General features: G+C 40.5%; 1 protein-coding gene across 2 annotated transcripts in view; it reads left to right on the top strand.

Moving 5' to 3' along the window:
* The window catches only part of KATNAL1 (katanin catalytic subunit A1 like 1), a 37203-nt gene extending 13594 nt beyond the window's left edge, over positions 1 to 23609 (top strand). The window contains exons 3-11 of one of the 2 annotated variants that reach the window (XM_038128297.1): positions 3041 to 3201; positions 5143 to 5311; positions 11743 to 11867; positions 12373 to 12478; positions 17054 to 17212; positions 18071 to 18197; positions 19151 to 19285; positions 21612 to 21738; positions 23217 to 23609. In XM_038128297.1, coding sequence (XP_037984225.1) covers positions 3041 to 3201; positions 5143 to 5311; positions 11743 to 11867; positions 12373 to 12478; positions 17054 to 17212; positions 18071 to 18197; positions 19151 to 19285; positions 21612 to 21738; positions 23217 to 23415 — 1308 coding nt within the window. In that variant the 3' untranslated portion in view covers positions 23416 to 23609. The remainder of the gene's footprint in view (positions 1 to 3040; positions 3202 to 5142; positions 5312 to 11742; positions 11868 to 12372; positions 12479 to 17053; positions 17213 to 18070; positions 18198 to 19150; positions 19286 to 21611; positions 21739 to 23216) is intronic. The other variant, XM_038128306.1, reaches the window with a different exon arrangement.
* Positions 23610 to 23950: the final 341 nt, after the last annotated feature.

Below are 23950 nucleotides of genomic sequence, written 5' to 3'. Positions count from 1 at the left end.
ATGAATAGGTGCCATTATAGGATCTGTACCTTCACTCCTTGGGATCAGACAGGGTTGCAGGATATCTGTTTTGGATATGGTTTAGGGATCTTTTATTTTCACTTTTAAAAGCTCAAGCTTGTTGAATAACAAACACTAATTGCAGGTTGTAATTTCAGGTTTGGAAAACACTTGGAGATAAACTTGATCAGTTTTTCTTCAGCAAAATAAAAATCCCACACATTATTTGTATTTACCAAGGTACAAATACCCACGCTTATTGCAATGGGTATAGAAGTACAAGCTCTAGCATAGCAAATAAAAGCTGGTGATGGAAAAGGTATAACAGTTGCCAGATTATGAAATACAGAGGTACTCCCTGAAATGCATTTTGTAACTGCCGCTAAGAACGAGTGAACTCAATTCTTGTTCACTGTGTTTTATCCCCATATGATAGCATGTGTTTTCTGCTTGGTTACTGGAAATTCTCAGGGTTGGCATGTCAAAACAAAGTTGTGGGGCCATCCCGTGGGCTGAAAGACTTTTTATTGGGCCTTCCAACATCACCCAGTGCCCAGAGGAGGTGATGTGGCTGGTAGGGGCAACTGTAAGGGCTGTACCAGAGCCTGGCTCTGGGGACCAGGCAGCTTCACATGGTAGCTGAATCCTGCTAACATCCTGCTAAGCCTAGAGAGGCCAAGCTCTTCCCTACCTTTTCTTCCTTTTATCTGCACCAGCTTCTCTCCCTCCTCTGCCCCCTGTCCCTTTTTGTTCCTGGGATTTCCTGATCACAGGATGGTGTGTATGTGCCACTTGCTAACCCAGTAGAAGTGTCCTTTATTTATTTATTTTTACCCTCCTAGGCCAATTTTTTTGCCATTTAACCAACCTGTCTTAATGTATTGAGATACCAGAACTGAATCCAGAAGAGCAGGGGCAGAGTGTGGTTGGGGAGAAGTGAAGGGAGTTTTTTCTGTTTGGCAGTGGTGAGCTGCTAACTGATGCACTATCTCTTGAAACTGCTTAAATATGGATAACTTAAAAGCTTTCTTCAGGCTTTCTAAAACCTGAGCTGGTGTCTCCTAAGGGTTCTGGCACATAATGGTGTGTATGATGGGGGACAAGGAGACTGAGTCTAAACCAGTGTTTTTTCCATTTGTGTCCTTCTTAGGTTGCTTCAGAGTGGCAGTGATCACTGAAAGACACTGCTCAAGTCAACTTCATAATTGTGGCACAGCCTTTTTTGGCCCATGTCTGGGTTGTTTCTCAACTGCAAGGAAATCTTTCTGCACGTGTTTTATTTGAGTCAGTTTCTTTAAGGCTTCTAGGAGTTTATGGCTGGTTTTCCTTCGTGGTCCACACGTTGAGGAATCCTTGTGGGTTGATTTGCCAGGTATTGACTAAGAAATAGGGTGTGTATTTCAGAGTTTGGTCTGCTCAGGTCAGGCTAAGAGATGGCTAGCAGACATGAATCTCTTTTCATCTTCCAAAGCATCAAATGGTCACTTTCCCTCAGTTTTCAGATACCGTCCTCTTGCTGGTCCAGTGAGGTGAACGACAGCACTCTGGCTGTTAGTGCTAGAAAGTTGTTTTCCACCAATTTCTCTGCATGTGTTGGAAGGCTGATAGAAGGAATCCTGTCAGTACTCTTGGAGCACTGGAGTAGGAAGTTGCTGTCTCTTGTGGAGTAGTGCCCTGGAGGATTTATGCTGTATCATTCTTTTGTACCTCACAGCAGCTGTTTGGCTGGATTTATTTTTGGATAGGAAGGATGTGTGTGAAGACAGTTTGAAGGAACCAAGTTAGTAATCAATCACATTTGTAACTCAGCTGGAAGCTCTCACACTGGGGAATGTGTCCACTGATTGTGTGATGAGAAAGCAAAGAGAGCAAAGCAGGCAGGAATAATCCTGCCTGAGCTGGATGTCTTGTGTCTTTGGAAAGATACAGTTACTCCATCTGGAATGAGCAAGAAGGCTGCTTTGCCCTGTGAAATGATCAAGATCTTCCGGTACTTAAGACTCTTTTTGTACAGGTGTTCATAAACCTTCTGGTAAAGTAAATGCAGTGTTTTAAGATCTGTTCAGGGCCTTGGGGGTTCACCCTTCTCTTTCCCTCTGCCCATGCCAGTATCTTGCTGGTGACAGTCACATATATTAATAAAATCATGGGGGAAATTCTCAAGCTGGAAGGAAGTCATAAGGATCATTGAGTCCAACTCCCTGCTCCTACCTAAAACTAAACCACATGACTAAGAGCATTGTCTAGACACTCCTTGAACTCTGGCAGACTTGGTTCCATGACTACTTTACTGGGGAGCTTGTTCCAGTGACTGACCACCCTCTCAGAGAAGAACATAATGTCCAATCTGAACTTGCCCTGATGCAGCTTTATTCCATCTCTGGTCTCCAGGGAGAGGAGATCAGCAGCTCCCTCTCTGCTACCCGCCTTCAGGAAGTTGTAGACCACTGAGAGGTCACTCCTCAGCCTTCTTTTCTCCAAGCTGAACAACCCAAGTGACCTCAGCTGCTCCTCATAAGTCTTGCCATTTCACCATCTTAGTTGCTCTCCCTTGGACACACTCTAATGTTGTGCTCCTCACAGAGTTCATTTTGTAATATTATATTTTAATGATTTGGCCAGTTTTCTAACTAGGACATCAGAGACTGTAATCAGAGATCTTTTATGCCAAAATAGCAGCACATTACTGCAGATCTGCCAACAGCACCCTTACTAGTATGAGAGTATGTGTGCATACATGTCAACGTGCACACATAAATCCAAGCATCAGCACACATTATGGATGAGTGATCACTGTGTTAGCAATCGTGTCTGCTTGGGACATTAACAAGCAGGAAAATGAGCCCAACAGAGATTCAATTGTTTATGCTGCTGTTAAAGGTCCATTATTGCCCTGATAGGTCTGGGGTTTGTGAATAGGAAGACTCGGAGTCCCTGCCTTTGAGGCTAGCGTATGTTCTTGAGGTACTTTCTGTCTTTGTTTGGTTCTTTTTAAAGTGTGAATTGTAACAATTTTTAAATAACATATGTATTTCTCAAGGTCCGACAAGAATTAGTTGAAGAATATGAACAAGTTAAGAGCATTGTCAACACTTTAGAGAGTTTTAAAATGGACAGGCCTCCAGATATCTCTGTATCCTGTCAAGATGAGCCGTTCAGAGATCCAGCTGTTTGGCCTCCTCCTGTTCCAGCAGAACACAGGTAAGGAGAGGCTCAAGCAGAGTGGGTGGAATAAAAGATGGGTCGCCATAATTTAATATTTGTTTTTGAATGCTTCTGTAACATGAAAATCACATTTAATTTACACATTTATTACATTTAATTTAGTCATTTGTAATAAAGAATAAATATAATTCCTTGAGAAAAAAGTATTTAAAGTGTAGTCAGACTTATTTCTGACATTCTAAAGAGAGTCACTCCTTTATTCTGGTAGGAGTAACTAAGTGCCTGGACCTAGAGTCTGCTGCAGAGGTAAGTGGGCTTTTGGTGACATGTTCTCATGTGCAAGGAGAAAGCTTTCCCATTTCAGTTTATTTGAGCAAAAGAATTAATTGATGACTGCGAAATCTCTAAGGAGCTGGAACTGAAGGATCTAGAAGGACATGGTGGTTAGAAATCACTTCCTAGCTACAGATAATTCAATCTGTGTTTAATCCATTGGTTAGTTTAATTGCTAAACATGTTCTGTTACACATGGTATATCTCTTCTGTAACCATATTTAAGGTAACTTCAGTTAGCTTAAAATAGATGCTTGTGCATTTTCTGAAACCCCTGTTTTCAACCTAACAGAGCTGGTTGGAAATAGATTCAGTTTACAGACAAAAAATAGCATTTATCATGCCAATAGGTTTTTAACGTAAGAGCACAGAATTTTAACGTGTGTATACTCACATAAGCAAAGGAGCTAAGTAAAATGAGAGAACTCGATTAACAGAAAGAAATGCCAAGTTTATTTATAACTTTCTGTGCTTTATGATTATCAAAAAGATCTTTGCTTTTCAAAAAAAAAAACAAACCCCAAAACACATAAGAATATAAGTGTAAAATTATATTAATGCTGATTGCTTTTGTGAGTGATAGAAATAACTCAGATTTTCTGTGGTAATGTTATGTAAAGTTCAACATGTATTTATTCTTGTATTTTCCTTAATGGCAAAGCCCCAGTAGTTCATCTGCTTCTTTTAAGCTGAAATTTAAATCTTGTGCAAACAAGTAAGGAAACTTAGGCACTGTTCTCTGCTGTTAAGTTTAAGGATTATGCATGAAAAGCAAAACATTGCCATTGTATCCAGCAATGTGTTTAAGAATGTGCTTAATTTAAATCATATTCCAGGAAAATGTTTTTGGGGTTAACAAATTTTGAGTTACTCAAAACAAGAATCAGTACAAGATTCAATTGTGGACACTTAAATTTGGGTGACATTCCTGGCTGTTTATTTTAGTTCTGTATTTCAAATTCAATCCCTAGAGAAAAATGATAGTGACTTCTTGTCTTAAAACCAAATTCTTTCTCCTCCATTCTACTGCTGAGTACTCTTTGGCATTGTGGGTGATGTACACAAATGTAGGTGATTGCAGTTCAGCTCTGTTTGCTTTTGCTTTCAAGGCAATTTTTATGTTTTGACATTTTCACACAGGGGAATGAAGTCAGTGGTAGGCGGATTGTTTAAAATCCTCCCTGTTTTGTTTTGGGGCCTGTCAAAGATTTTAGCCACCTTTTTTTTTATGTCTCTATTTTTTAAATCTTTATTATACCAGGAATGTCATCTGTTTGTGTAGAATTTGTGCATGTGAATGTAGCCTAATATAATCTCCTGGTTTGGAGTCAGAGGAATATTCGATTTGAAGATTTTTACTAAATTGTTTCCTCTTTTGTTACATTGGTGTTGGTTTGTTGTAAGATTGATTGGATTACTGATCTAATAATGTTGTTAATTTTTTCTTTTGTGTTTTTTCTTCTTACTTTGGGTATCAGACAGAACCAGGAATGTGGTTTTGGATTTGCAGATATAGGGAAATAAGGCTTAGGGTCTTGGCAGCTTTAGTAATAATGTGCTAAGGCAAATTAGAATCCTTCCTGCTTAATGTTGCTCTTTTTTTCGCTGTTTTTAGCATGTTTTTGTTGTGGTTGCTGTTGTTAGGGCTCCACCTCAGATAAAACGTCCCAACCGAGATGGAAAATCTTTGAAGAAAGACTCCCCAGGACTGCAGCCCCGCGGGCCTGCGGGCAGAGCACACGTGGTGTCCAAGGGGGAGAAATCTTCCTGCAGCCGAGAAAGGGAATCCAGAGCCAGAGGAAGGGATGACAAGGTGAGAAGTGGGAAAGAACTTGGCAGGGAGGTGTGATGCAGCAGGTGGCAAAGGGAACCATTCTTAGTCATTTAATACTGATAATAAAATTCACAACAATAATTTTGTGGGAAAACTTAGTGCTTTCTTTCTCCCCATGGTCAAAGCATGTATAGTGGTCATATTTATTAATAATTACACCAAATTAAGAAAAGTTCTGTCATGTTTGCTCTGTCTTGGTGTAACATTTTTTTGAGGAAGGGAAGCATAGTGTCCTGTTGCTGGGGGTTTCTTATTCTTTGAGTAAAGACCATAGGCTTTTCTCTAATCTCTAAGTGTCATTCAGGCATAAAGTTCCTTCTCCTCCTTTTCCCCCAGGTTTGGTGTTTTTTTCTTTCCTTAAAGGAATCCAATATAGGGCTTTTGCAAAGATATTAATGTAAAAAGTGCAAAAATGAGACCAGTGCACTTCCCTAGACTTGAAGCATTATGAATGGAGTTCCACAGTACCATTGCCTCTGCCATACTATAGTATAATTTAGACATGCCTAGGAGTTCAGAACAGTTCCATAAATGCATTAATGATAGATAAATCTGTGCCAAATTATTTGAAGTTACATATTTGAAAATTATATGAGGGAGAAGTAATAAAACCAAACTCTAAGCAACTTTCATTTTCTCTGGTTTATGAAAGGGGTTTTGTATTTATTATAGTGTTTAGAAAGAAACTTATTGGAACTGTTTTGTTTTAAAAGTAAAAGCAATTAATTAAATGAAACTAATTTGGAGCTATTTCTTCTGAAGATCCATGAAAAAGAAGCAGTGCTGAAGTGAAAGAAAAGAGAGAGAAACAGTGATGCCCTATAAAGTGGTGATGTCAAAAACAGGACTGTTTCGTGGCTGGAAAAAATGTCAGTGTGCAAATCGCTGTTTCTGAAACCCTTGTGTTTTTTAATTTAACTGTGGTTAGTTCCTTTGTGACCTTTCTATTGCGCTTCTTGACAGCTTAGGAACAACTCAAAGATATGCTTTTTCTATCATAAATTATTTTCTGATACACAGGAAAACGATTAAGTAATCCTAGCCCTTATGACCATTAGAAGGTAGGGCCAGGCACATTTTCAGCAATGCCACTGAGTGACTGTACAGATCAAGCATTTTAGAAATCTCTCTACTCTGGATCAGGAAGATTTAAAATAACAAGTGTGCCTCCTGCAAGCTATAAAAATCTCTTGAAGATCTGTGAAATTATTGAAAGATTTGCCAGCTATATGGGGAATTGGAGTCATGGTGTGTGACAGGTTCACCAGATGTGCTTGTGTAAGGCAGCCTTCAAAGTCTTAGCTCTAATGAGGGTGAACTCTGCTCTCCAAGCTTTCCGGTGATGAGCATTATAGGGCTTTACTATAAGGAGCCTACAACAACATGACTTGTATAATACTTGTCTCTGGGAATAATGTGATTAGCAGTACTACTGCTGTGAGGTGCAGGAAAAGTCATAAAGGTGTTCCATTTAATATGGTACATTTTAAACACTGCTCTTACCCGAATAAATTGGTCACTAGGTGGCAGAAAGAAAATATGTCTACTCCTCAAAAAATTCCAGTACATGTGCTCTTGTATTCCCCTTTGTCTAGCTCCTGGGTGGTTATTCTAGTTCCTTTGTCTGGGGTATGTGACTGAAAATCCCCCCAGGTTACAAAACCACATGTGCTATACAATGGCTCTTGTAAGGGATCCATGATTTGCCTTTGAGAAAGATTTTGAATGGAAGAAAAAATAGCCAGGAAGAAGTTAATGCAACTTCCTATATTTTGCACACAGGCGTGAAAATAGGTTTACCTTTCAGTTTTATCCCTTCTTAGTTTACAAGTGTTTGTTCTTCAGTTTCTGAGTTCGAACCATCAAGCAGCTTTCCTCTGTAGACTGCTATATCGAATCAAAGAGATTTGGTAACTCATCATGTTCAATTAAAAATAATAGGGCAAACCTGAAGCTTTAAATTAGGAAACCAGGTATCTTTTCTCCTACTCAATGTTTCAGCTCTGTAGTTTTTGGGTTTGGGTACTAGGATAGGACTACTTAGAACATGTAATGAACTATCCCTTTCCTAAGATGTTTCCTAAGATGTTTCCATTCCTAAGACTACAGTGTAATAGATTGCATGCTGCATGCTGTCCTGGCTATAATACCACAATGTAACACTTTTTTTTTTTTTTTCCAAGGTAAATGTAAGTATAGTACATATATTTTAGAAATGCTCTGCCTCACTTGAAACAAATGCCTTCTTTCACTGTTTCTTCTCTCTAGACCATAACATCTTTTCATTCTGACAGTTACCTTCTTGGGATAGGTAATTTTAACCTAACTATGCCAATAAAATTACATTTTTTAGTGCTATATAAAATAATTTTGAACTAAACCCACCAGATTGTGTCTATCCACTAAATCCTTATGTGTCTTTTTTTTTTTTTCCTAAAATACTGCTTTCAAGTTTTTTTTTCCTTCTTAGTTCCACTGGAAATTATGAGGCTTGTTCTCAGGGTACCTTCTGCTGAAGCATTACCAAGACTTTTAGCTTCTGTTTAATAGTTCAGTTTAAAGAGGCAGCATGAATGCTACCAGTATGTCTTTTAGAAATTGCATAATACCATGTCTAAGTAGTGGAACACTTTTTTAGTACTCTTTAGAATATTTTAGACTGTCGTTAGATAAGGACAGTAAATATGATGAAGGATATGAAACAGCCGAGGGCTGCACAGCCATATCAGTGAAGTGAATATTAACATCAATGAAGGTATGACTTAAAAAATTAAATTCTTTTTGATTGATTATCCTCCTGTGCATCACCAACTGTGACATGAGATGGGATAGTGGCATTTGGGTGAAAGCACAGACCTCCATGTACTGGGACTAGAAGGCTGCATAATCTCCATCTGAAAACACTGAAAGAACTGTTGGGTGAAATTGCAGGTTGGGAGCACATTTTTACAGTAAAATTTACTTAGTCTGATGCTGTCTCATGTGAATGGTGAGTTGTGTTGACAATGCCTCTATTGACAAGGGCAAAGGAAAAGCAATCCAGGCAACCAGAGTTGTTAATTGTTATATGTTTTAAAACAAAGTCAGAGTGGATAAAAAGTAAAAAGCTAAAGACTTGGAACTAATTGAAAAGTGGAATAGAGTGAAATATGGTTTCTTAAGCAAAGGTGTTGCCTCTGCCAGGATTTCTTTAGAGTTCTAGTTAATGTCTTATAGAAAGAAATCAATGTACCCGGATACCACATGGGAAGCAATTTGTTAATCTAGTGCGTGGTGTAGAGGAATTTTAAAGCGGGTTTAGGCAGCAAGGGGAAAGTAAACAAGCAGTATTGAAAGGAGAGGTGGCAGTCAACTGGCAAATAATTTTTGACTCTTGTTTTGTATTTAAATTAATATTTTTGTGCCAATTTAACTTGCCACAAAAAGGAGGCATGCGCTGACTGAATTTGCTCATGACACCAAGTTGGGAAGCACCATCACGACAAAAGGCAAATGAGGCTGTTGCACAGGAAGAATTGGATGACTCTGTGTTGGAGTAATGGAAATGGGATAATGTTCAGAGGTGCAGAGCAGCAGGCTGTGTTTTTGGAAACTGTAACAAGAATTTCTGCTACAAGCTGGGAGCTCAGCAGAGGAGAAGATGGATTTGGATGTATCAGCAGAAATTGGATCAGGCTGAACTTCCATTGGGCACATTACCTTTTCCTGGTGGTGATGGGAAGGGCTGGCTGCAGGGTGAGGCACAGTCAGGTGCCACCTTTGGCTTTGGCAGTGGGTGGTGGAGACTGCATGTGACAGTGGGTATTTGGCATTTGTATGCAGTGGGAAGAACCTGCAGGAAGGCAAGGCGTCATCAGAGTCCAGTTCTGGCCATTACAGCCCCCAAGGTTATTCTATGTGAATAATCTGCTGAGATTGCCTTAAAGGAGGGTACAGTATGGTAATGCTATGGATGCAAATGTAAACAAAATCCCAGTAAAAGAAATCCCAGATTGTTGAGGGGTTAGCAGCAGAGAGAAGAGATACCTGTGCCATTATAGGGGGATCTGCTGAGAAAACAGCTGGAGTATTTTGTGTACAACCACACTCAAGAAAGATATGTTAACATTAGGAGGGAGAGAAAAAAAAGTGTTGCCAAAGTGAATGGGTAATTATGTTCAGCTTATATTCCAAAAGGAGACTTAGTTTGGTAAATGAAGGGAGAGCACAAGCCTGATGCAAGTGGATTAGTGTGGTGGACACACCCAGGAGTGAACTGCTGAAACTATTGCAGAAACTTAGTACAAGAATAGAAATAACATCAATTTTGGAAACAAGGTTTTTGTCCCAGTGTGTTAGTGCAGGTCTAATCGCTCTTCCTGATGGAAAGAACAGCTGATTTCTAAATGTTAAGATCAGTCTTCTAAAAGACAGATACTGGTTGCCTGAAATTATGAGATGGGATTGCCAAGGGTGGCAGTAGATTTTTGCAGCCCTGTATACCTATCTGTTGGCATACCTTCTTAGAGAGAAGCCATCACAGCAAACTTTATTTAAAGCTATTTTGTGGAAGTAATACCCAAAGAGATGACTGGAAAAATTATGCTTACTCCTGCTGCCTAGTTTCAGGTGACATTTTTTAAAAATCATTATTTCTAGTCTGTGCTCACTTATCTGCTGACTGAGAATTGCAGGTTGGACCAATTTGGGACCAGCGTTAATAATCTTATTACTTGTGAAAACTACAACTTCTTTAAATCTTGGTTTGGTTACGGAATGGGGGCAAAAAAAGAACAAAAAATAATTTAATGTCACTACAATGACAGCCGAGGTGATGCTGAGAGCACCTCGCTGGCCAGACGTTCCGCAGGGGCAGGAGAACCAGCGCTCCCAGGCACAGCACGTCCCGCGGGATCGGGGCCGGGATCGGGGCCGTGCTGCCTCCCCGCGGCCGCCCCGGGGCTGCCGGCACCCTCCCGGCCCCGGGCCTTCCTTTCCCCTTTGATTTTGGGATTTCTGTTCCGCCCCGCTGGGCTGAGCTGTGCCTTCTGCCCGCCGGGCTGGGGGGTTTTTGGGGCCGCCCTTGTCCCAGCGTGCTGCAGCCCGCCGCCCCTCCTGCTCCTGCTCTTCAGCCTCTGCCTTAACTCGGTTTCCCTCAGGGAAACACAAAACCCAACCGCAACAAGATAAACCAATTGTTCTGTGATGGGAAGAAAAAGTTTTCTACTAGGAATGCCAGTCCATTGCAGAACAAGAGGAGTATGTAGCAGACAGCGAATACCTTTCATTTCATTGTCCTGTTTTCTTCTTCTTACCATTTTTTTTTAATGGTTATATTTGGATTCCATTTTATCTCTCCTGAAATCTTGAAAACTCCACAGGGTGTCTTTTTGCCGTTTCCTTTTTACACCAGACCCACTACATTTTTTTACACCAGCTTTCTGCTTAAACACAGCTCCGAGCTTCGTTTCCATTGCAAAAAGCTGAGTTAGGAGTACTAAACAACACAAGAATTCGCTTGGAAGCAAGAAATAAAAGTAGTGGGAAGATAAACTACTCCCTCACAAGTCGTCGTGGGCAAACGGCAACTGGGAGGGGTGTAATCGCTGCCTTTTTGTTTTTCCACTGCGAAGTTATTTGTGTGTCTCCAGCTGCCTCTCAACCCGCCTTCGTCTAGGATGCTTTTGTCCAGCCAGCTGGGATTCTTTAACTTGCTGCTGATAGTGTTTAGAAGCTGAGTTAAGAGTCCTAAAGTAGCTCCCTACTCAGCCCCCTCCGTTAAACCAGCGCAGCTGCTTTTCAGGCGCCCTGAATGGTGGGAGGGGAAGCGATTTCCTTCAGAACTGCGAGAGGAGGAGCGTGAGCCCTGATGCTTCAAAGGGAAAATGCTGTTTCACCTCCATCAGCTGGACGGCACTGTGGAAGTGTTAACCAGAAGCTCTGGGCCATTCGGCTTAGACCGTGGCTTGATCACTGATGTAGCATTGGTGTGCTGCAAAATTTATTGAAACCTGGGTGTCTTTGGAGCTTCTTTAGGGCTTTTGGTCAAGCCGTTAAATAAATATAACCTTTGAAAAGCATTTTAATTTATGAAGCTGGCGTGTGAATGAGAGGCGAGACGTGGATAGTTTGTAGTTGAGGAAAGCAGATATTGCAGGGCAGGAAGGCTTTAATGAAACAAGGGGAGAGAACCTTGGTTTTCCTCTATCAAAGACGATACATGTGACAGCTTCCCTGTTCCTTTTCGGTGATTATAGTATCAGATGTTACTTCTGACAGGTAGGGTGGCTAGTGTAGCATCTTCTATATGTGCTCTGGTGTTCAGCTAGTCATGACACAGCCACCTTTGTGAGGCTGTTCCTGCATTCATGCCTTTGGTTGGCCAGGAAGTGTGTCAGTTGTGTAATATTCTGTATGATTTTCATTTCTAGGGAAAGAAAATACCCCAGGAATTTGGCGATGGGGAAATTCCAAAATTTGATGGAGCAGGTTATGACAAAGACCTGATCGAAGCTCTTGAAAGAGACATTGTGTCAAGGAATCCAAGCATTCATTGGTATGAGAATTTTCTCAGTTCAAATGTTTTTGCTAGTGTGAGAAAGGAGAGAAATTACCCATCTTCAAACTCCTAAAATAGGGAGACAAGATAATCTTCTACAGACAGGCAAAAATGAGATACTTAGCTTTAACAGTTTATTAATTTGATTAAAGTTAAGCTTTTGTTGCTAATTGATATTAAGTGCAGTACATTCATTACAGGTACTGCTGAAATGAACATATGCTCCAGAGATCTTTAAAGGTACTGCTTTGGTGTTCACATTGTCCAAAACAATTTTTAATTAAGAAGCTCTGGGTAACTCGAGTTGAAAATAATTTTTTCCCTGTCTTCCAAAAGTGGATTCGGTTTTAGGTCACGGTATTATAGGAGTGCTCTCATGAGGCATATGCTTGCATACTAAAAGAAATGGTACTAAGTGAAAAGCTTTTCTATTTCTCTTGTATAAAAATAGAAGAAATATAGTTGTCTGAGAATCTTTTACAAGTTTCTTCATCTTACACAGGGATGACATAGCAGATTTGGAAGAAGCCAAGAAATTATTAAGAGAAGCTGTTGTTCTTCCAATGTGGATGCCTGATTTTTTCAAAGGGATCAGAAGACCTTGGAAGGTGAGAATTTATGTGATGTTTTAGTAAATGGCAAGCTGTAGCTATGTGGGTCTCCTGCTGTAATGTGTGGGTGCCTGTAGCAAAGGCTAAAAAGAAAGATCATGACTGTATTATTGAATGAGTTTATTAAGTCTTCTCATAATAATTCATGTAAAAGACACTGAAAGAAACAACTGGAAGTGTATCTGGCCCTTAAAGTAAACAACATTTTCTGTTTATTTACTCTCTTATAGCTTGTTGATATTATACTTTCTATATGCCAACCTGTAGATGTAAGCAAACAGATTATATTGACCGAAGCAGAATGCTTAACAGACAGCTCTACATAGGCTTATGGTGTCCAGTTGTCATCACTTCCCAGAAGAAAGCAATCCTTGGACTGTTTTTCTCCAAATGTTTCAACTATCTCTCACTCAGACTGCAAACTGCAGCCTGCATGGTACAAGGAAGCAAGGAAGGAGGGGGCCAGTCTGGTGACTTAGTTTCGCACTTACATTTGCAGCTGGGCATAGTTGCAGCTGGAGTGAGAAATTCGGAGTAGGAGAAGGAGTTGCAAGCAGGGCAGCAGGTGGGATAAAGGACTGAACTAGGCTGATTGACCAGAAGTGAGCCCAATCTAGGCCTTGCTTAGAGCTAAGAAGGAAGAGGAAGGAGGAGTTTGGTGAGCATTTCTGTAAACAGCAAACAGCATTATTTTGCTTCTGATGTGGAATGGATTGATGCTTGTTTGGGGAATACCTAGTCACAACACAAGGCGTTTTTGGTTACTGAGAAGCATTACTGGGGAAAAGAGACTGTTGCAAATTGTCTGTTGCTCTGAGTGTGGAAGGAAGTGGCGTGTGTAGAGAATGCTGTGTACGTGAGTAGTTTCCTGTTTACTATGCTGGTTCAGCATCGTGTGTCGGATCTTGCTCTACTAACACTTGTTCTGTCCTTTCCTGATTGGTCCTTGTGCTTCCCTGGCTTATGCTTAGGTCAGACTCAGCAGGAGCTGGGAGATTGCTGCTTGAGAGCTGCTCACAGATGTTTTAGTGAGTTGCCACGGAGGGAGCACAAACATATAGTCAGTGTAAACCTAGCCCCAGCCTTTGGAGTTAGAGTGCTTGTGGTCAGTACCAGTGGCCTTGTGGTTAACCTTAGGGTTAATTGAGCTATCATCTTGGACAGAGCCTAGATGTTGTGGGTTACATGTGCAGGGTGAGATTTTAGTGTATTTTGAACAGCTGAATCTCTTTCTTCTCTTCTTGGCTTAGAGGAAGTTGATCCATACTCTTGTTATAGACTATGGGGGCCCCATCTGTCTAGTGTTCAAAATCTTCTAAGGGAATAAAGATCTGCTCTGCTTTCTTTTTGCCTGTTAGCATGCATAGAGGATGTAGTGGCCATCTGTCTTTAGGGCAGGTATCTCAGCAGACTGCAGGAAATGTGAAAAATGCCACTGACCTTGTCTCCAAGTGCTGTGGCAGTGGATAAAGGAGCAACAGCTTGGTCCTTTAAAGAGTTACAATCTCCATCTCTTTGCACGAGACTACCTTTTCCTACTGAGCAGTGTCACCTCTGAAAACCAGGTGGTTGTAGACATGGAAAAGATTCTAAGATTATTTCCTCTCTTCAGTCTGAAATGCAAATTGATTTCTGACAAGGCTATGAAGAGTCTTCATTGTTAGCCTTTTCCCTGGTGACTTGTGAAGCTGTAACTCTCATGAATTTATTTTTCACACAGAACAGCATGTATTTTCCCTACTGTTGACCTCTGACTGTGCTATAAGGATGAAAAGTATTGAAGGGAAGGCTGTTTCTTGCAGTAATCAGTGTAGCAGCAGGCATTTGTTGAGCCTAGGAATTCAGGACAATAATTCAGGGAAAAAGGCAGCCGAAGCTGGTTTTGGATGCTCAGACTCCCCTGAGAACAATTCCCAAGACAGCCCTCACAGTTTGTGCTTGTATTCAGAGAACTGTGCCTTGTCTGAAGGAGCCAGCTGTCTTTCCTGATTCAACACAGGTGCTGTGTAGTTGCAGCCACGGGTTTCTGAGTGTCCATGGGTTTGCTCTTTCTGTTTCTCTGAAATGTTTTGTGCCAAGAAAGCCTGGTTGCTCACTGTGCTTCCCACTGCTCTGCTAGTGATTGTTACAACAACAAGAAGTAACCCTGCAGTGATTTCATCAAAACACTTACTCCCTGTGGTGCATTTCAGCTTCTTATTGGAATACTTTGGATTAACAGAGCCTTAGAGGAAGAATAAAGAAGTCTTTGTGTTTGTCAAGGATTTTAAATAGTAAGTGGCAGCCTCCTAGTTTGCAGAAAGAGCAACTTGATCCTATGTGTTTCTGTTTGCAGCCATGCACGTCTTGTTTTGCTGTGAACTCAAGTCTTTTGGGTTTGGTTTTTTTTTGTTGCTGTTGTTGTTCTTTTTTTTTTTTTTTTTTTAACTGATATTTCTATTGTCTCTATCCTCAGAGACCTTACTTTCCCCCTGGCTTTACACCTGGTGTGGCTGCTTTGCACCTGTGTTATGCACATGTATAATGCCACCAGTATCATATGCAAGGTGACGCTTCCTGTAATACTTAGCAGAAGGTGCAAAGCAACGGATGGGCTTCAGTTTTTGCATGTGTGCAGGATTTGACCTCCGAGAATAATGGAGATTTGAACCAATATCCCAAAAATGTCATTACTTCCCTATATCACCAGGTCCTGCGCTAAACACAGTTTATCAAACACACGCTTTGAATGTGATTTGAATTGAGGTGAAGTTTTTAAAAAAATATTAAATGAACACATTTGAAGCTCAGAGAGAGCAGTAAGTCATCTCTGACCTGCATATTATAGGCTGAGTAATTTTCACCCAGTCACTCCAGGGCTGTATTTGCAATATTGTTGTAATATCAGTATAACCGTGCAGCATCTCAAATCAGAATGTCTGAGTGTTCACGGGGAGAAAAGAGAGTCCATTTGCTTTTTATGCTTGCTGCTCTGGAGCCTAGGAAACCTTGGACAGCCTGAGGAGTGACTTTGGACTGTTAGCTGTAGAGATGGCGTGTGAACATTTCTGATTTAATTTACCGATGAATGTATGTTGAGCTTGCATTAGCTAAGTATTAAATGGCAATAAAGGTATTAAGAGTTAATGGAAAATGGAATACAGAGGGGCTATTGCTTTTGAATGGGACATTTTTGAATAATTGCATTCCCGGTTGATTTGTTTTTATAGATCTCTTCCATGTCATTCTTTGTGCTTTCTGAAGTAAATTTTTGTGAGGAACAGATGAAATCTAATTTGCTATATGGCTTGCATTTAACAGATATTTTATTGCTGTGGCATTTTATGTAAGTTATTAATTGCAAAGCACATTATGATGTGCAATTTTAACACTAGCTAATTTGATTACCCTTGCAATACAGTACAATTTTAGGAAACTCTTGTTAGCATGTAATAAGATCTTGCAATTGAGAGGGGGGAAAAAGAACCCCAAGCTGCTTGAGCACTACATTTTCACTGATTTACTTAAAATCACAGGGCCCTATACTAGCACTGTGCAGAACATGGAACAGTGTTTTGTCTTTCTCCAGTGCTGCTGCTGAAAGGGCTGGAAAGACTCCCCATAAAGATGCCTGTATTTAGTGGTATTATCAAGAGTGATTAACCCATCTCAGTGATACAATCTTAACATGGGTTCTGAGAGCACTGTGCGTAAAGCCAAAAAACTGCTTGTGTGATGATGGGTAAATGTGCTGAGCTGCAGACATGTGTGCTTTCTTTCACAGACCACAGATGGAAAGATAGTCTGATGATGTGGATATAAGAATTGTTTCTAGTTTAAAGCTTTCTGAATAATCACTGAAGTTCAGATAAGGCTTTTGTGGGACTAAGCAGTAGTCTACATGAGCCACAGTTGCTTATCTGTGAAATAGGAATAGCAGCACAGTCCAGTCATCCAGCATGATGAAGATGGTGTTTCATACAGAAATTGATATGATGCACTAGTGTGGTCATAGGAACATTGAGATCAGGAGATTAAGCAAAAAACAAACTGATTTATTCAGTGAATGCTCTCATGCAAATGTAAACAGCAACCAGATTCATACATATTGTCAGGATATTTTGGGAATGTGTTTTCCTGTAGAAAATTTCTCTACTGAGGAGACACAACTTACTGTGAAAGTATTTTGGTTTCCGTGAAACTTTCTTGTGAAGGGGCCTTTGTTCCAAGAAAAGAATTTACCATCTTCATCTGCCTGTGCAACCCCTTGTGAGCTGGGAAAGGCCTAAGTTCAAGTCTAGACTCTGTTCACTTCTGAGCAAGTCTGTAAATCTCTTGTCCATTTCCTAGCTGTTAGGTACAAGCAACAGGTACTGGCTTTTGTGGTTTTGACTCCAGTAGAGTGGAAAGAAGAAATGGCAGAACACTTCCACACTGTCCTCGAAAGCAGGATACTTGTCTTCTGTTATCCACTGATGAGGATTATGTTATTAATTTAAATCCAGATCTTGGCTCATGTAGAGATGTTGTGTAAAGTACCAATGACAAAGTTTTCTCAATTTGTTGTTCATTACCTTTGTTCTCACCTTTCAGGGTGTGCTGATGGTTGGTCCTCCTGGCACTGGCAAAACAATGCTAGCAAAAGCTGTTGCTACAGAATGTGGGACAACATTCTTCAACGTGTCTTCCTCTACATTGACGTCTAAATACAGAGGCGAGTCTGAGAAGCTGGTCCGCCTCTTGTTTGAAATGGTAAGTCCTCGGTGATGTGATCTGGGGCTCATTAAGATGAGAAAGGACAGCACTCTTGGTTTCCTGCCTTTCCAGTAGCATGCTGGAAGATGGAGTTCACTGAACTGGTACTCCCTTAACCAATTAGAAAAACTTAATTTCTGGGTTTCCACATATGGTATGTTATTGAGGATTAAGAAGGAAATGCTTCATCACCCATGTTTAGGATAGCATTTTCCAAACTAAATTGAGAGTCATGACCTCAACAGAAATTCAGTGCTTGTTTGGTTATGGGGTAACAATCCCACGTGAAGTAGATTTGAAATTGGAAAGGTTTTGGAACAGTTATTCTAGAAGCCATACTCATTTTAGTTCTGTTTTTGTTCTGAATGATGGTCACAAGACTCTCAGTGAAGCTGTGGGTGCAGTCCATCATGCAGGGTGTGTGAACGATGTGTCCATGTAGGCTACACCTCTGGGACCCTCCCTGCACTCCTGTAATATTCACAGCTAAAACCTGAGTCTCTTGGGATTGCTGAGCTCCCTTCTGTCCCTTATGCCTAACCCTCACCAGCCCAAAACCTGGATATGAAAACTGCCTGGATTATGTCAAGAAGACTATCCTATTGTGGTAGTGTTTCTTTTCCCCTTTTCAATTTCATTTGCTGGGGCAAGCCAACCAACACTGACCCAAGGAGTACAATTTAAAGTGTATAAACCTCAGCATGTGACAGTTTGTAAATCAAGGTCTTGAATTCCTCCCTTGTGACAGTCAGGGAAGATATGTACGCAGTATGTCTAGCAGGGCTGGGTTGTGGTCTGATGAGGGCCTGTGCTTGCTGAGCAGCCTTAATAGTGAATGTTTTTGTTTGAATAAAGGCACGGTTTTATGCGCCAACAACAATCTTCATTGACGAGATAGATTCCATCTGCAGCCGCAGAGGCACGTCTGACGAACACGAGGCCAGTCGCAGAGTCAAGTCAGAGCTGCTTGTGCAAATGGATGGTAACAAGGGCTTAGATCTGGCTTTGGGGCTGGGATGCTGTTTCTTTACAGGTGGGAATGTAAGAACTCAAGCCATCTGGAAAGCCTGGCTTTATGCATAAGAGAAAAATGAAGCACAACTTGAGATGAGTGTATTTTTGGAGTGTTCAACAACAGATAACTGAAAAGGGTGTTCTGCTTTATTTTTTCTAAAAAGGCTATTTTTAGGGTGACTTGAAAGCTCATATTAAAGAGATACAGACTTCACGAGAAGCAGATAATGGAGATTTGTGCAGTATAATGCAGGTATTTAATTTGTATTCAGTTTAAACAAAATTCTGCCCTTTGCTAGACTCTCCAACTGTGGAACCCCATTGTGAGATCTGCTTTTGCTGTATTCTATGATGGCAGCTAGTATTACCCTTTTAAGTCAGATGTAGTACCTGTTTTGTGCAGCTGCACACAACAAGCATGACCATCTGAGGAATATTGCATGGTGTAGAGGTTTGATAGCCACCTTAATATCGCAGCTATCATAAACTGCTGTATAAACTACTGTATATAAACTACTATTTTAAATGTTCTCAAATTTGCAGGTTCATTGTGGTAAGCTCAGGATAGGAAAGCTTTTGATCTCTTTGCAGTCCTCACTTGGTAAGCTGAGTGACTCCTGTTTCTTCTATGACCAGACTCGACAGTGGGACTAGTAGGGCTACACTCACATATTGCTGTGTTATTGGCACTGTCCAAGAAAGCCTCCCCTTTACTCAGTAAAATAATGAACTCTCTCTCTCTCTGTGATAGTGACGGTCTTGTGACACCTAGCTATGGGAAGTTTGGAAAGGGACACAAGGCTATAGGGAGCTGCTGCTTAGCTTTGTCCAGGCTATGTTTGTCTGTGCAGTGTTTCTCAGCAAGCATTTCCATCAATAAGAGCTCTGGAGTAAAATTGCTCTGAACTGTTGTGCTTGCAGGGGTAGGTGGTGCTCTGGAGAATGATGATCCTTCCAAGATGGTTATGGTATTATCTGCTACAAATTTTCCCTGGGACATTGACGAAGCTCTCCGACGGAGACTGGAGAAGAGGATTTATATACCTTTGCCCACAGGTGTGTTTGATAAGACCATTTTCTTTTCCTCTCTTTACAAGATGAGTTTAGGATAACTGCAGGACTGTTGCGCTTCTAAGGAATCCTGATGGTTTTGTGATGAGCAGTGTAATTCAGGGGTTAATCATTTGTCTGGATCGCTTTATTTTTAAAGAGAATAAAAAAAGAGAAATGCTGCTTGCTTGGGGGCTGAAAAACAAAGAGCTGTGGCATTTCATTGCAAGCCATTGATGGGTTCTTATATTTTGAAAGAGAGTTAGTTTTAATGAGCCTGGAATTATTTTAAATGTTTAACAGTCAGCCCTTGAGTGATCATCAAAGGGAGCCTTTGGACATGTTCACAAATATTGCAAATGCACTCCATGCCCTTGCAGACAAATGGAAAGAAGTAGATCCATGAATTTTCACTTACAGGCTTAGTTCATTGCAAATCACTGCTCGCTTGCCTTTATTACTGTGCTTCCAGTCACTCAGAATGCAGCAGGCTGATTGCTTTCCTGCCCTAAGACATCTCAGCTTGTATTGTCTTTCCTAGCTGTCATTCACCTGTCCTATTAATTTTGAGATTCCTATCACTTGAAGTTTGCATAGCTCTGTTTCTTCTTGGTACAGTGGATGCCTCATCTCCCTGCATGAGCACTCAAGATAACAAGATGCATGTCCATGGTGACAGTGGTTGTGATTGAGTTTAGCAGGTCTAAGGACACTTAATAGTTCTACATCTTGTCTTTGCAGCTCACAGGCAATAACAGCCCCTAACAGGATGCCTGTCTTTATGACCAATTAGTTTAAAATCCTATCAGCTCTTCCTCTTGTTTCTAATTAAACCAGATTGTTTTTTAACACAGTGTATTACACCCTGGACAACATAGGAGATGTGATCTGGTTTTATTTCCAGTCTTTCTGTTGTATGTATTCTGAAAGTAAGAATGTGCTACTCTGAGCAAGTCTGAGTGATGCATTTACAACTCTGCTGTGTGATATGATGTAGTCAGGCATTTTAACTGAAAAATGGTATGGTAGCATATATGCACCTGTATATTGTGGAATTTGATGCAAGCATATATTCTGTAGTGTTTAATTTTCAAAATGCTGCACAGACTTGCTTAGCCCCACAGCAACAATTAGAAGAATGTTCTCTGATGCAAGGTACTCTCTGCAGGTATGCTGTGTGTACATTGTGCCCTCTAAATAATAAATCCCCATTTTATAGCTAGTGCCAGTTGTGTGTGATGGATAACTCTGTGCTCTTGACAGTTCTGCAAAGCACACAAAACCAGCAGCTCTAGAGAAGCTTTCTATTTTCTTTTGTATTTCTCCTTCCCCAAAAGTTAAAAAAATAAATATTAGGGACACCAATGAATAAAATGTAATGTATTTTATTGGACATTTCTTTAAGATGTTTAGCTTTTCCTACTGCTACTTCTTCTGTTGCAGTTGTCCTTTTTTATAGGTCATAAAAATTGATCACTTGGGGAATAAAGATGCTGAGCTGGTGTAATTTTCCTGTACAGTGAAAGCCAGGAAACCAGTCATCCTCTTCTTTCCCACCCTTGTGCACAGTAACACGGAGGCCTAAGCTGTCAAAATGTGAATTCCCTCTTACAAGCTTAGGCTGCTTAACATGTGTACCCAGATGCACATATGCACGTGCCCTCTGCAAGAGAAATGGTTAATTGACTGCATAAGTGCTCATTTACACAGCTGGTTATCACTGTGTGCACACTGCATCTGGGTAGGAAAGTGGGACACCAGGACATTGCTATCGAAAATATATTAATATAGTTTTATTGTCTTAATGTATTTGTTTTCTGTCAGGCTTCAACTGATTTCTTGGGTCCCAACTGAATAAACTGAATAAACAAAAGCTTAAAGTTCAGCCTGTTGTTAAGGGGTTTGTGCTGTCTGAAGCTTTTCTAATAGAATCCTTATTGTAGTTCTCATGAAACTCATGAATAATAGGCAGTCAAACCCTCAAATAGGGAGTGGATCCTAAGGGATGTGAGAAGAAACAGAAATTTGTAGGATTGTGCTTTTGTGCTGTTGGGTAATAGGTGAGCAAATGCTTTATCACCTGAGACATAACAGACATTTTTAGTGACAGATCACTTTGACAAGTATCTCTCGACCATGCTGTTTTGATATACTGCATTTAACCAAATGCTTCAGTGTATTTGATTGCACACTTCACTATGACTTCTTCTTTCTCTTTTCTTGTATTGAACTCTTTTGTTCATACTTTTCACTCAAAAATCTAAGTTGTGTTTATATCTTTTTTTTTAATATAACTCTTGACAATCTTCAAACAAATATTTTTTTGTTCTAGCAAAAGGCAGAGCAGAACTACTGAAGATTAATCTTCGGGAAGTAGAACTAGATCCTGATATCAGCCTTGAAGAAATTGCTGAGAAGATTGAAGGTTATTCTGGTGCTGACATCACTAATGTTTGCAGGTATCTCATTGCCCTTAATTTGCAAATAGAACTGCATGGGAAGTCATCATTTGCATTATATGATGAAAGGCAATACCCACTACAGCTGAAGCCATGCTCACAGTGTCTGTGTTTGGGGCCCAAATCTATTTACTGTATTCATGTATTACTGTCAGGTGGAGTGGTCCAAATACCATGGAGTCTTTCTGTCAGATGTGGTTTTCTTGCATCTGAAGTGAAAAAAAAACCTGAGCAAATCTCATGTTACAATTGGCTGCATTTACTGTAGTTATCTGCATTTGTTAATGTAGCGCAAAGCAGATTGTTGTGGGGTTTTTTTAATCCCATTAGTTTAAGAGCTAGAAATCCAAAAAATTCCTTTCACAGAATACTTCTTTGGGACTTCTATATGCTGCATGATTGGACAGCCCCCAGTGCAGCTGAATCTTGGTGTCTACCTGAATCTTCTAGGTGCAAGGGGGATATAGATTATAATATTAATATTTAATTTATTTCTGTCCTGTTCCCACAATTTGTTTCATTTTTGACAAATCAGTCTTTTCTGGTGAAGGATAGGTATTTGAAGAAACTTATCTGAAGCAAGTCTGTGTCCCTTAAGAATCCTGTCAAGAGAAACTGATCCTGTAAGAGTATGGCTTGGGAATCTTTTTTCTTCTCCCCCTGCTGCCTTTCTGAAAATGAAATCACTCCATGGATTTGAAAATTCGGTGTGTGTCACACAGAAGTGAAATTACCTTTCTCCCTAAGGCTTGTGTTATCCCTTGCTGGGAAAAACCTGGGGGAAAAGAAAATGTAATTTCAGACTGCCTGTGGGCCACAGTGTGAGAAAATTAGCAGTGTTCCTCAAGCTGATGGGCCAGGCTGGCAGGATCTGAGCTGGGAAGGAGTCACAGAGCAGGCAGAGCATGAGGAATCACAGGAATCCATGGCCTCAGCACTGCAAGGCCATGTGATGCTGTGTCTGATGCCTCCTGCTCTGCCCTTCACACATCCAGGTGCTGTGGACAAGCAGGCAGCCAAGCTGGGCTGCACTCTTAACCCTTGCTGGCTATCCTTTGGGGCTATACTGCAGGGAGAAAGTTGAAGTCTAAAAGGAATGCAGTGTAAAAATCCAGATTACTTAAAAAAAAAAGTCATTGAGTTTGTCTCCCACCCTGCCCTTTTCTGCTCTAAAGCTGTAAAATTTCATCTCCATGAATCATTGTAAAAGGTTTTCAGTTTTATAGTTTTAATTATCTCTGCACATTTACCATATGCTTAAATGGGTTTTGGTGCCAGTGCATTCTTTATGTTGAATTAATGTAGTGATCTGGGAACATGGAAGCTACGAAAGATGTGAACTGCATCTTCTATGGTAAATAAATGCTGTCTTAAGTGTTCCTGCCAGTGATTTCTAGCAAGAGTATACAATCAAAATTCATAGGCTTACAGCACATTCTGCTAGCAATTAGCTCCCATGCATTGTCCTGTATTTCCAGGGATGCATCTTTAATGGCAATGAGAAGACGTATTAATGGCTTAACTCCAGAAGAGATTCGTGCACTTTCTAAAGAAGAGCTTCAGATGCCGGTTACCAAGGGGGACTTTGAGCTGGCTCTGAAGAAAATCTCCAAATCTGTTTCTGCTGCAGACCTGGAGAAGTATGAAAAATGGATGGCGGAGTTTGGATCTGCTTAATCTCAGTGACAGCTTTCCTTCGGTGGAGTTTTATGGTTTTTGTTGTTCTCACTTTCAAAATGAGTTAGAAACCTTTTTAAAGGTTTAATAAAAGGTCTGCCTCTACCCTCATCTCACCCCTTTCTGCTGACAGGATCTTTTAAGTTGTTTGCCTTTAAAGGGAATGAGCACAATAATGAGCTGATATTGTAAAAGATATTTTATCTCTGAAGTAGAAAAATAAGACAAACAGGAAGAGAAAAATCATACTTCTGAGGGTAGTCTTTTTATTTTTCAAATGAAGAGCAGTGTTACTTAACTTCCTCCTAGTCATTTTTTATGGTCGGAGTCAATAAATCAGCTGGGGGATGTGACTCCAGAGGAACAGACAAGGGCTTGCTGTACCCCCCCTGCTCTTAAGTGCTGCTTCTGCCTCCCTTGAATGTGGCATCCAAGTTATTATTCTTTCTCTCTGTGCTCAGATATTCAGAGCAAAGCCTGTGGATTAATTGGCATTACACAGAGGAAATGAGGATCAGTTTTCCATCAAGACATG

Source organism: Motacilla alba, chromosome 1 (genome assembly GCF_015832195.1).
Source record: "Motacilla alba alba isolate MOTALB_02 chromosome 1, Motacilla_alba_V1.0_pri, whole genome shotgun sequence".
Lineage (NCBI taxonomy): Eukaryota > Metazoa > Chordata > Aves > Passeriformes > Motacillidae > Motacilla > Motacilla alba.
The sequence above is the reverse complement of the archived record's forward strand: the minus strand, read 5'-3'. Positions and strand labels throughout refer to the sequence as shown.